General features: G+C 39.7%; 1 protein-coding gene across 1 annotated transcript in view; it reads right to left on the bottom strand.

Annotated features, from left to right (window-relative positions):
• egfem1 (EGF-like and EMI domain containing 1) overlaps nt 1-12639 on the bottom strand; it is a 91751-nt gene extending 79112 nt beyond the window's left edge. Inside the window, exons 1-4 of the mRNA XM_088913693.1 lie at nt 12554-12639; nt 8544-8678; nt 8099-8208; nt 6928-7032 (exon numbers count right to left, since the gene is read on the bottom strand). Coding sequence (XP_088769819.1) covers nt 6928-7032; nt 8099-8208; nt 8544-8678; nt 12554-12639 — 436 coding nt within the window. The remainder of the gene's footprint in view (nt 1-6927; nt 7033-8098; nt 8209-8543; nt 8679-12553) is intronic.

Here is a 12639-nt window from a genome sequence, read left to right as displayed (position 1 = left end):
GCTTTGTATTTTTAAAGTTAATTTAAGTCAATTATTGTAAACATTATCTTGATTCATTTATAAAAAGAAGAACATGAAGATTACATGACTTCCTAATATTTTTTGGTATTACTCTGATTGTCATTATTACAATAAGTTTCATGATCCAATTATACTTAGAAATATAATATAAAGAAATATAATCTTTTTTTCAAATGACACTTAACTATACATGCATATTAATATTTTATGGTTGTAGGAAATGTGACCATTAGTGATGAGTCTACAGGCTAAAATGTCAGATTTTATGAGGTGCCATTTGTAGACAAGAAATCTGATAAACTGATTTTCACCTCTAAGATATACTCTGATTTACTCAAATCCCCAATGAAACAACTATGTAAAACAGAATATAACAGAATTAATTCTGGATTGGATTATGTGCCTTGCGTAAAATTCTAAATACAGTATATAATATTGTAATTGCCACAGCATTGAACAGAGCAAAGGCATATTTGTCATAATCAATTCACTGAATTCCAGAAAAGGGTTGAACACAGGGGTCATGTTTATTCACACCTCTAAGTATTTAAGGAACTAACTCTATAAAAACAACCAAAATAATCTGCACTTTGGAAGTGCTCCAGAATCTTCCAGAGCTACATAAAGATCTCCAATGAATTTCCCTGGGACATAAAAGTGAATAACACATTGAAGGCGTTCAATCATGCATCTTCATAATTAAGGTCAATGGTCTCTCCAAATAGTCATTGACCTTCACAGGTTGGGGGACAAGTTGCAAAGAAGGACCCCTTTTAGAGGGTGGAACACAAGCAGGGGCAACTCGAGAAAATATGAAAAATAGAGGAGGGGGTCTCTTATCTTTTGGGGTTGTTTTGCATCTATGGGTCCTGGAAGCCTTATTAAAATCATGAATTCCAACATAAACCAGGACCTTTTGGCCAGACACCTGGATCCTTCTGCTAAGAAGCCCAAGCTTGAGTGAAAACTGACACTCCAGCATGACATTGACCCAGAGCTATATGCAGACTGACATTCAGATACTTAAGTCAGGATGGCAGTTTACCAAAAACCCTGAAGGACCTAGAACCTAACTTATGCCAGGAGGAATGGATAAAACACCTCCCTTAGAAGTGCCAGAATTGCAGGAAGTGTTTGGTCAATGTAGTCCCTTCCAGGAGAGGATTTACAAAAGTACAAGTGTGTGAATAAATGTGAGCTTTGTGTTTCCTGGACTTTATTTATGACAAATATGACTTTGCTTTGTGTGTAACAGGATTCAGTTGCACTGAGCCTGGTAACAGACGTGACGTCACTCCTAAGACAGCACCTATGGCAGAAAATCCTGTCTTCTTAGTGAAGCAGAGTTTGCTGCTGTCTAGGGCGTGGTGGTGTTTTTGGCCCAATTTCATCAGGGGAATGAATAAATCTGAAGGGCACTTCATGTTATCTAAACTTCACTTAACCTACAGCTTTCTCTGCCACCGGAAATCTTACAGCAAAGATCATCTTTACAGATGTGATGGGTTGTCAGTAAATGAGGGGGGACCAGTTGTCTTGGCACAGAGAAGTTTCTAAGCATGGAAACTACAACCATAGATGAATAAATCCAAAGAAAATCTGCAAAGATGATAAACATAGGGTAAAGTGAAAAGGAGAACTTGAAGGAAAAGCAAAACATCAAAGCACCAACTAAATAAGTGCTTACACCTACATACTAAGACAATTAGGAATATACTGCAATGCAACTGTACTTGATTAGCAGGGAATTATGTAAGTGGAATACAGAATACACCACAGCAGACACATAGTAGAGTTCCACAGAGACCAGATAGATAGGAGCAGGGGGAGGTATAGCACTTGAAAAATGAGCATTCAGGAAAAAAAAGAAGAACTGATTTTAATTGAAGATGTCAACTTTCTTCACACAGACTGGGAAAAAATCAATAGGAATGCCAGCAGTTGACCACACTTGGCTCATGACTGTTTCATTTCTCAGTCTCTCAGAAAGCCTTTAAGTAGGAATACCTTTGTATTAGTCTAGTTTTCAAACCACTAAAATAGAGATGTCATTATTGAGCTGTGAATGCAATATGACATGCTTTGATACAATGAAACCCTACATGTTTCCAAAACTAAATACATAATTTCAGGAAAGCTGATTTTGAAGGAATGAAACAAAACTTAGAAGTAACAGAATGGCACTGGAAGGATACTAATCTTCACACAACTGATCTATGCTATCTAAGCTTAACCTGCTTGATTAATGGGCAGCCTCCTGGCCACGGGATGAGGAGGCTTGAACCCCATTCAGAAGGAGTGAACCAAGAGGGAGCTGCAAGCTGGAGAGGGGGTGGAGGAGGGATGCTTGAGCCGAGAGTGAAGAGGGGTGTTTGTGCTCGATATACAGTATATAGCAAATGTCTGTAATGATGGTAATTAGGGACAGCTGGGTGTGATTAACTTGTCATCGTTATCCCTCCCAAACCTCAGTTAAAACTTACATTTAAGGAGGTAATGCTCAAATTGGGGTGGTGTAACTGGTGGAGTACTGCAACGATATGTATTTGGGCCACTGTTCTTCCTGATTTATATCAAAGATCTGGATTCCGGTATTGGAGCAAATTAGTCAAGAATTCAGAAGATAATAACATGGGAAAATCAGCAAACACTGTACAAGGAGCAAAAGAAATAAAAAAAACATATTCAAGATTTATAACAAAAGTTATAAAGTTAAAATCACAGAATGTAAATCCGGGAATATTATGTGAATACTAAATGTACTACTTAGACCTCATTTGGGAACTTGTACATGATTTTGATCACCACATTAAGAAAAACATATTATTGCTGCTGTGGAATCAGTCCAGAGAAAAGCAATCAGATAGACACCTTTTAGGACTTCAAGGAATGTCTAATTGTGACAGGCTGGAAGAACTGAACCTATTTAGTTTGGAAAAAAAGAACCTAAATGAAGGTCAAAGGTCAAAGGACTAAATCTTCAAAGGTACAAACAAACTCAACCCAACTGACACAAGGGGAATCAGGGACTTGCAATTAAAACTGAGAACAGGAGGCATTATTTCCACATAGGGTTGTGGGAGTCTGGAACAAGCTGACCATCAATACTGTCAAAGCCCCTGCCCCTGGCAAAGTCCCTGGCTTCTTTCAAGAACCAGCTGGATGAGATCCTCAGATCAGTGACCTCCTAGTAACCAAATGAACTAAATGGGCCAAAAGGCCTCCTCTGCTTTTTAACCTCTCTTATGCTCTTATGCACTTGAGCTGGAAACATTGCTTGGAAAGCAAACTCATATAAGAAACGTGACATTTGAGAAACATTTTAATCGTTTCCCTTGCGGAATGCAACCCGCTCCCAAAGAACACAGTGAACGGCCAGGCTCCCATCAGTGTCCCGTATCAAAGCCTTCGGAGGCACCGGCATGCTGACGTCCCCTAATGACGGCTGGAGATTGCTGCTTTTTTAAACAAGTAATTACAAGCAGCTGTGTGCGGCGCCCGCATCTCTGCACAAACAAGAAGCTGAGCCGTCGCTTGTGAGAACTGTAGCAAGCAGCAGCGTGAGAAATCCAGAGAGAACGCAGCTGAATTGTTTTCCAGCCCCGCGATTCAGACTAATAGCCCTTTATGCCCCCTTATACCTTAGGTGGTAAGAGCTTCAGTCTTAGATAACGCACAGAGTCCATATCGAAATTGTATAAGTGGGGTCCGGGGAGGAAAGAATGCACACAGTGCATATCGTATTTCTCAGCTTTTAATCCCGAGCTTTATCAGAAAGGGAGATTTTATAAACAAAGGCATATCAAAATGTGTTAATACATCTGAAAGCCTGAAGTCCATTTCACTCCATTTTTCACTTCTCCAGAGTTCTGCTATTAAAGTGGCTAGTCTACATCACACTCCCTTATGTGCATATGAGCAGATCTGCCCTCATTTTGTATGCTACTCTTTTCATTCAAAGGAAGGTGGGGACCACAAAAGTGTTAAAATCACCTCCAACTGGAAGTTTGTACAATGCACGACTTGATGAAGAACATCAGCATCTTTCACTTGGGAAGAGTTCCCTAATCACACATTCGGGAGAAAATGAATTAAACTCTTAGTTTCTGTTTCAGTGAAAAGGCATTTATGCCTCTGAATATGGCTCCCTTTCTTATGGTAAATCCTACAGGCCTTTGATCAAACTCTAAGCTATTCAGCAGACGAACTTAAGGGGCACTAGTGTAAGAGTCACAGCCAGGAAAATAGATTAAAAAGTAGTCCACTGAAAGGGCAGCTTTTCTGCGGTTTTAACTGACTGAAGATACACATACTTTAAGCCTCACAGTCTCCTCTAAAAGCCTCATACCAAACTCAGAAGAGCGTTAGATTGATAGCTTCAAAAATTACACCCGGGGCACGAAGTCACCAAACAGACTCATAAGAAGGAATGTTAACAAACTGTAAATTTCAAGAGGCTATTTGATGTACTGTATCTGGAGTCTTGGCAGAATTGTCAGAAATACTGGAGTCACAAGGGGGGTTTGGTTCTGCTGTCAGTCAATTCTGCTGTTAGTAGGGGATGTGTGTTGTTCACAAAATAACACTGAAAATAAAGGTGAACTACTGTAACTTTGGGTGATGTCCAACAACACAGAGCTTGGCAGAAATGAACAGGAGTACAAGGATGAAAAGTGCTGGAGCTTGTTTGAAAAACGATCTCATGTTAAGCAAGTGCTCTCCCCTGCCTGCAGTGACAAGAAAAGAAAGCAAGAATGCTGCAGCCTTCAGTCTCTGGTTCCTGGTTTTGTTAACAGCCACTGAAGAGAAGCCCTTAGGTGTTTCTGTAGACACAGCATTTTCATCCTCCCCATTAATACAGGGCAGCAATAAAAAGACAAACAGCATGATATAAAGTTAAAAGCATAGAATGAATAGCGTAGACTCCAGGAGCACAATGTGAATACTAAATTTAAGAGGATCTAAGGGAATCTCACTCATTCTGCTGACTGAAGAAACAGAGACGATATATTTGTGTTGCAAAGTAAAAGAGACAGAAAGAAAAACAACTTTGAATGGAAACTGCAAAGAGTAGCCTGGAACTCAGCTTCAACGTTAAAATAGATGCAAGTTTCCTGCTGCTTGAATCTTCAGTCACCTTTTTCGGTGCAAGCCAGCAGAAAAACTGCATGGGGCTTTTGTAACGGCTGCTCTTCCTGTGTTCCCTGAGTGCCCTCAGCGGGAGCAGTTCGGCATATTTTTAAACATTCTATCAAGAAAACAATGAGAAATTACATCGTTTATCTGATGCCTCCTGCACAGTGACTGGAGTGACAGAGCTCATGTCTCGGCTACAGTATCTCTAGTTACATAATAAAAAAAATAATTAATTTCAGGTTTTCTCTAGAAGTGAGAAGCGGACCGCCGTAAGCTAATATTATTCTCTGTGAATCAAAACAATCTGGGAATCTGATTCTCTGCTGGGGTGTGTGTGTATGTGGTGGGGGGTCGAAAAAAAACGAGTTTGTGAAAAAGCAGAAAAGCGTTCTGGCTCTCTCAGCTGCTACACGACTTCAAACATCAAACATGACCATCAACTTCAATTAGCGGCCCAAAACAAGCTCTGCTCTGGGATGTTACATGAGAGGGACTTTTTTGTTATCCATCAATAGGTTTTCTTTCACAAAGCGGTAGCTCTGATAGCCTTTTCTCATTGTTTTGCTTTCAGCCGTTCTATGAAAATGTAGAGCCGACTATGGGAAAAAACCCAACAAAGAACAAACAAATGCCTAAATTTTACAGACAGTGCCAATGAGCAAAAATCAAATACAATTTTCCTGGGGAAATGCTTGTGGAGTGAGAGGCAAAAATTGTTTAATTAGCCAGTTTGAATTCTCAGTTTCTCATTAGCTGCTTCCTTTATAATGTTCTGAGATTCAACTCTCAAATACTGTTCATTTTTATTTGCATGTGCCTTCTTTGCTGTGTTAGTCATGTTTTCTATTGACATCATACAAGATACAGTATATGCGCTAACGACTTTTCTTGGGTCTTATGCACACACAGGAGTCTATAAGATATTGAGCAAATAGGACTGTACACCTTATAAATCATATCTGAAGCAAGTTATCTACTCAGTTGCTGAACTATACACTGCACATTTTATCTTTCTGATAAAACTGTCTGGTACTGTAATTTAAAACACAAAATTTGTGAAACTGAAAAAAGATCTGAGAGGTGTATTTGTTTTTAAACTAGCATATAGTGAGCACAGCATTAATCAAATTTGACTTATGCATATTTGCACAATGCTAAATACCCTAGCTTGCTACAGAAAGCCAGAGAAAACGCCAACTAAACCTTTGGGGCAAACTCTTTTTAAAAGAAAACATTTCCTACTCTCTGTTAAGCCCCTCGTTTAAACACACATTCATCACCGAAGGTGTGGCATGTCCAGAGGCTCTCTGAATTCACAGACAACCTGGCTGCAAGTTAACTATTCCTTTTTTAAAAACAATCAAATAATAGGCTTAAATATATCGAGGTTGTTTAGGACAATTTGCTTGGATTTGTTAATGAAAATGCTCACTATGATTTTTTTTCCAAAGCGATTTATCTGCCAAACCTGGCACTTGTGATCCTTGCCATTAAACACACATTTGGTGAATCTGCCCGCATGTGATAATAAAGAAAGTTCAAAGCATTGTGGTTTGAGGGTCACTCCCTTTCGTTTTATACACAGCAGAACAGCCACAATTCTACCGGTCCTGGTCAGAAACTAGCAGATGAGCTGAGGAAGGAGGGAACTACTCAAGAGGGAAAACTGGTGATGTGCTAAAAAGGGGGTTGGGAAAAAGGTTGGTGAGCCCATGATGGAAAGATGGATTTTGAGGCATGCATGTTGTGGGCAACAGCTGGCTTACTCACCGTACTGGCAGCGGGATCCCTGGAATCCCTTTGGACACCTGCAGACCTGGGATCCACCCTCTGCACACCTCCCTCCATTGAAACAGCTGCCTGCAGCGCACACCGCTGTAGAGACAGACACAAGAGTCCACTGCATTGGCCGGTGCACCAGCAGACCGAGTCTCACGTCTCTTGATGTTCGGCTGCTTTTCATTAATTTCTGCTTCGGCAATTGGATATGTCACTACCCTCACCAGCCACGCCATTTGGAACCCCTTAGTATACTGAATAGACTCTCTCAGGGGCAGGTGAGTCCCTGTGGTTGGTTTGAGAGGCAAGAAATAAGACTTCCACCACCTAACCTGGTGAAACTCCCCATATTTTAATCCTATTTACTGCCAGTGCAACCCCAGATGCCAGGATCCTTGTCACAACCTCAGTTGGAGGCGATCCTGCAGGAAAGACAGGATGGGCTGTGACAGTTTCAGAACCTGGGGAATTTGTCCATCCATTTCAGAGTCGGGGAGAAGCTGGAACCTGTCCTGGCAAGCAACGGGCACAAGGCAGTGTACACCCTTGACAAAGTACCAGTCTCTTGCAGGGCACACACACAGACACACTCACACCAGGGCCAATTTTCCCAGAATGCTGAGGCCCTAGGTTCAATTCTTGGGGTGCTATCTGTGTGGAGTTTGCTCACTCTCTCCATGTCTACATCGGTTTCCTCCGGATACTCCAGTTTCCTCCCACAGTCCAAAAACATATTTCTAGTTTAATTGGCACCTGGTAAAATTGCTTTTAAGTGTGTGTGTATCCCTGTGTGTCCTGCCGTGGACTGACGTCCTGTCCAGGGTGTATCCTGCCTTGAGCTTGTTGCTTGCCAGGATAGGCTCAGGCTCTCCTGCAACCCTGAATTGGATAAAGTAGTTAGAAGATGGATGGATTGCTAAGTGTGCTGATGTTTGTGGTATGGAAGAAACAAAACTCTGGTCCAATTGCCTTGAATGTGGAGTAGAGATGGGAGAAAAGCACACAGGGGTAAACCCAAGACAAGCTACTGTACTGCCTTATCGGCTGCAGTGGATTAAAGCCTGCTGCTATTTTTAAAATCCTACAAGTGATTCTTTTTTCTTTTTATATTCTTTTTTCCCCCCCTCAAAAGGTATACTTTGCAGTATCATACTATACTCACGGTGCAAACAGCCCTCTTCATCATTCTTCTGCATCCATCCTGGGCAGCACTTGTACACCGTGTGGATGTCCATGCTGTAAACCTGTCTGTACGCCGTGTAATATCCAGTCCTGCAGATACAGCCCATGAACACGTACAATCACATCGTATCATATCACACTTACTGCTTCAAGTTCCCTCCAAAAATCAGACACAACCTACATGGGAAAATGGATATGCTCGGGGTTTTAATCATTTAGCTTCCCCAATACTACTACTTTTTCTTGACAAACATTTTACAAAAAACTACCAGCCCAAAAACGATGTCTACAATATTTAAATAAATTACCAGCATAAGTAACTAACAACAACAGTTTTATCAACTAAAGATACTCCATACTAATCTTAAAATGTATTCACAACTACAATTTGTTTCCATACCTGAAGTAGCATAAATTCAATTTACCTTCGTTCGTATCCCATACACCACCTGTGTCCAGTACAGCCCTGCTTCCACATTTTCACCATCCGAGTGAAGGCCTGGACACAGGGCTGCCGGTGGCCCACCAGGGCCATTTCTTGCTCGGCGCACACATTGGGCCTGGAACAACATGGGACACCATTTCATCTGCTGCGACTGACCATAGTCTGAGAGAGGATCACACTGAAACCTTTCATATGTGCCAGCTGGACCTTTTGAGCACAAGCATTAAAGAGGAGCACAGTTGTAGAGTTGATCTAAAGTGACTAACGGATTTGCTGTAAAAAAAAATATTTGGCAGACATTTTGGAACAGGACATCTGATGGAACTACTGAGGCAACAGCTCAATTATTATTCCATTATCAGGAAAGAAAAAAAGAAAGGAAGGGTTATTGCTCCTAAGACTGTTATCTTGTGTCTGTGAAGGGGTGTTCTCCTCCATGCCTAACATGCAAACCACTCTGGCTTCCAGGTAGAGATAAGAAGGCTTACAAATGAAAGGATACGGCCCATCTCGTAAAAGGATCTAGCACTGACACAGTCAGGCACAGCACAGAGGCTGTGCAGACTTCACTGAGCTAAGAGAAGATCCATGCAATGCGGAACAGGACTCAGGCAAAATGCATTTAGCAGCAATTCGAAACGTCTGCTGAGCATTAACAAAAAGGGCACGCAGGTGACAGGGAATGGAAAGTGTGCTAGTACACTAATCTAAGTTCCAGGAGGTAAGCTGCGCTCCAGGCAAGGTGAAATATGGGAGAAAAAGAGTCCGATTTCTGACCCTGGAATTAATCATATAGTACCCAGATGTCTAATGCATGACAGGTGCTGAAAGCAAGAGCTCGAGACAAAGCACAGGTCTTGTCAGGGGGCTAGGTAAGCCATGTGACCCCATTGTGAGGACACACAAGCTAGCAACCTATGACACCTCAAAATCCCGGGACTTTCAACTGAATATCTGGTTGCAGTGTCATGCAAGTGACTGTTTAAAGGATTTACTCTTAAATTGTTTAGAAATGTTTTTATTGCTTTTTAAGATCCACTGGATCAGTTTAACTAGAAAAAAAACATTTTGCCCAATCAGCTAGTTTTGTATCTAGAACTTCACTGATTCAAGATTTTCATCTAGTTATTTCTTGAAGGATTCCCTGCCATGCCTTCTCTACACCTACTTAATTCCAAGTGGAATTAAAACTTTCCAAGAAATATGTATTTTCCCAGTGAAAATACAGTATGACTAGTTACTCAGTTGATGCTAAATCCATAGGAATTAACAACAATAACATCCCAGTGCAGAGAGAACTGGTACCCCAAACATGCAGACAGAAATAGCCTCACTCCCACCACCTGCTGTTTCCAGACCTCCCACGCTTTGTCTTCATTTATGGCTTAAATTGTTTTCCCACATTACACTCTGGTAAGCCAGTCCTGTTGTATTATTATCAGAATGGCTTCTTGATTTAATAACACAAGTTTTGTACTGTCCCTGAAGGCAGACTCATGGAAAACAGCTCTTTGTTCGGCTAAAGAATTAAAAGGCACTTTTGCTCTTTTTGTCAACCGTTTGACTACAGGTCAAGCCAGACGAAAACTGTTTTTTCAGTTTCTCTGAACTGGGAAACAAAAATTCATGTGCTCTCAACAGCCCTCAACCCCACACACTATTAAATAAAATATTAAATAAATACAGCTTTTAGAGGGGTTGAGATGCACCTAACCAAAAGCCATGAAATATAAAGAAATTAACCATTGCCACTGAAAACATCCTGTTGACCAAAGGAAATGACAGAACATAATAAAACATCTGTATAATCTTACCAAGTTCAGCCTAGCTGTTAGGTCCAGCTAGAGCCTGGTTTAACATTAATATTGCTCAATCTTTCCAGCTTTTGCCAATTTGGTGAACGCTGAAGATCACAGAAGCCTTCTGAGAAAGGTTCTGAACACTAAAGATGAATTATACCAACTGAGGAATCAATGTTCATTAATTTTGCTGCATCAGGTATACCTGAGCAAAACAATGACAACTGGTTGGCTGAAGGCTCTGATGAATGGGCAGCATTCTTCAATCATTAAAGAATAGTCCATTATTAAGTATACTTCAGGCCCTTAGAATGAAGCAAATAGATGCTGATGTAAGTGCTCATAGTGGCTTGGATTCCATGATGTGGCAAAATGTACAGTTATTTCATATGAAGCGAAGTTTATCTTTATAATAGCCAGTCAAAGAAAGGCTTTCCTTATCTCCCATTCTCTCTTAAGGAAAGAAAAAAATGCACTGAGGATCATGGCAAATAACATCCCACCTGGAGCCATGCACCATTAAAACATTTTAAAAATCGGATTTTCCATTAATCCCTTAGTCGGAAGGAAAGGCCAAAGGTTAAATGACAATATCCTCTTTCCCTAATAAGTGTCCCAGACAATGATTAGGCAGAAATGATGAAAATTAAGAGGGAGTCCTAGGGGAAATTCAGCACAAGTGAAATGTGCACTGTTAGAGACATCTTCTATTACACCAGAGGTAAGATTCTCCAGGTTTCATATTTCTTGTTCCATGATGATATTTACTAGCCACATCTGGTCAACCTGGATTTCACTGATGCTGTTACAATCATTATTGTGTTCAAGTAACTCCCTCTTACTGATCAGTGCTGATTTTCCTATGTGTAAACCACTACATTGGGACCTCGTCAGGAATTCTTGGAAAATCCTAATTAATCTTCTCTTGTTAATGCTAGATGTATAACATTATTATATCAGTCAACTATCATTAATTAATACAGTACTGCAGTAATACATTGTTTTAATACACTGTTTCTTAGGGTTAGCATACATGTTTGAAAATAAAAGACTTTCCAAGCTTATTCTCTTTACGATGTGTCATTTAAAAACAACAACAATATTATTTATTATTACAAAATATGCAACTGTTTTTTACTGTAAGAAAAACGATTAAAATTCCATTACCAAACGCTAAGATCCAGGCTGGGTACAAATGAAATGTTTCGTTGAAATTGCAGTAAAATTCTGGCAGTTTAATTTCTAGATAACTTTTTGTAAGAGATGTATTATTATCCACAAATATAAACTTTTTCCGATCTTAAACATTAAACGAATTGAGCCAATAAATAATTATATGAGTAAAGTGACTTAATTTTGTAAGAAGAGAAAAAGCTTTCTAACATTTTTTTTCAATAACGCAGTGGTCTGCCAGCGTTCATACAACATCTTCAACGATATTTATTCTTCACAGATACGAGAAATGATGAAACACAGACAGCGACATCTAGCGATGCAACAGCTTGAGCTGAATCTTAATTCATATAAGTAGTTAAGAGGAAACCAAGAGGATTTGTTGAGGTTGACAAAACATGTCATAAACTGACAGTTAACCCACCTAGTCACACTTGAAAATTTAGATTAATTTTCAATGTCTAAATCATAGTAATAATATGTAAAATAATAACAGGTTCAGAATAGAACACGCTTTCAAAAGTATGCATTCTGTATATTTTTTAAATGTAAAGAGCTTTAAGCATTTGTGTGAAACTGGTCTTTCCTGTAAGCTTTTTCTTTGAAAAATAAAAAAAGGGGATTGCGTATTTGCATCGTTTCTAATTTAATTTAAAAAGGAAACTATATCGGACTGAGAAACGCATGCTCTTCAATGCGCGAATATATTGTGATCGTTTACGGAGATGCGCCAACAAAATTAAAGCAAAGAATACAAGAATCGGACTGACCTTACCTAACAATTTTATACAACAACAGCAATGCAAAGTTAACTACTCTGTTATACTCAGGGAAGTTTTGTCTGTCCGATTTTAATCATTGTGACTGTCACATAAAATGCCGGCAAAAATGCTTCACAACACATCTTCTTTTTGTGAGTGTGTCCGTTTTCAATGCACAGGTCGGTCATAAACATTGTTTTATAAAAAATGTGTTAGACGTTAAATAGAAAAAAAAACATGCATGCGTATTTACTTACATGTCAGGTTGAAGTTCCGCAGAATGTGTTATTTGTGTTGCGTTGAAAGATAATAAAAACCAAACCAAAATGTCAAAATATTTCAT

This window comes from Atractosteus spatula, chromosome 4 (assembly GCF_055471065.1).
Source record: "Atractosteus spatula isolate fAtrSpa1 chromosome 4, fAtrSpa1.hap1, whole genome shotgun sequence".
NCBI lineage: Eukaryota > Metazoa > Chordata > Actinopteri > Semionotiformes > Lepisosteidae > Atractosteus > Atractosteus spatula.
Note: the sequence above shows the minus strand (reverse complement) of the source record. Positions and strands in the feature narration are given on the sequence as shown.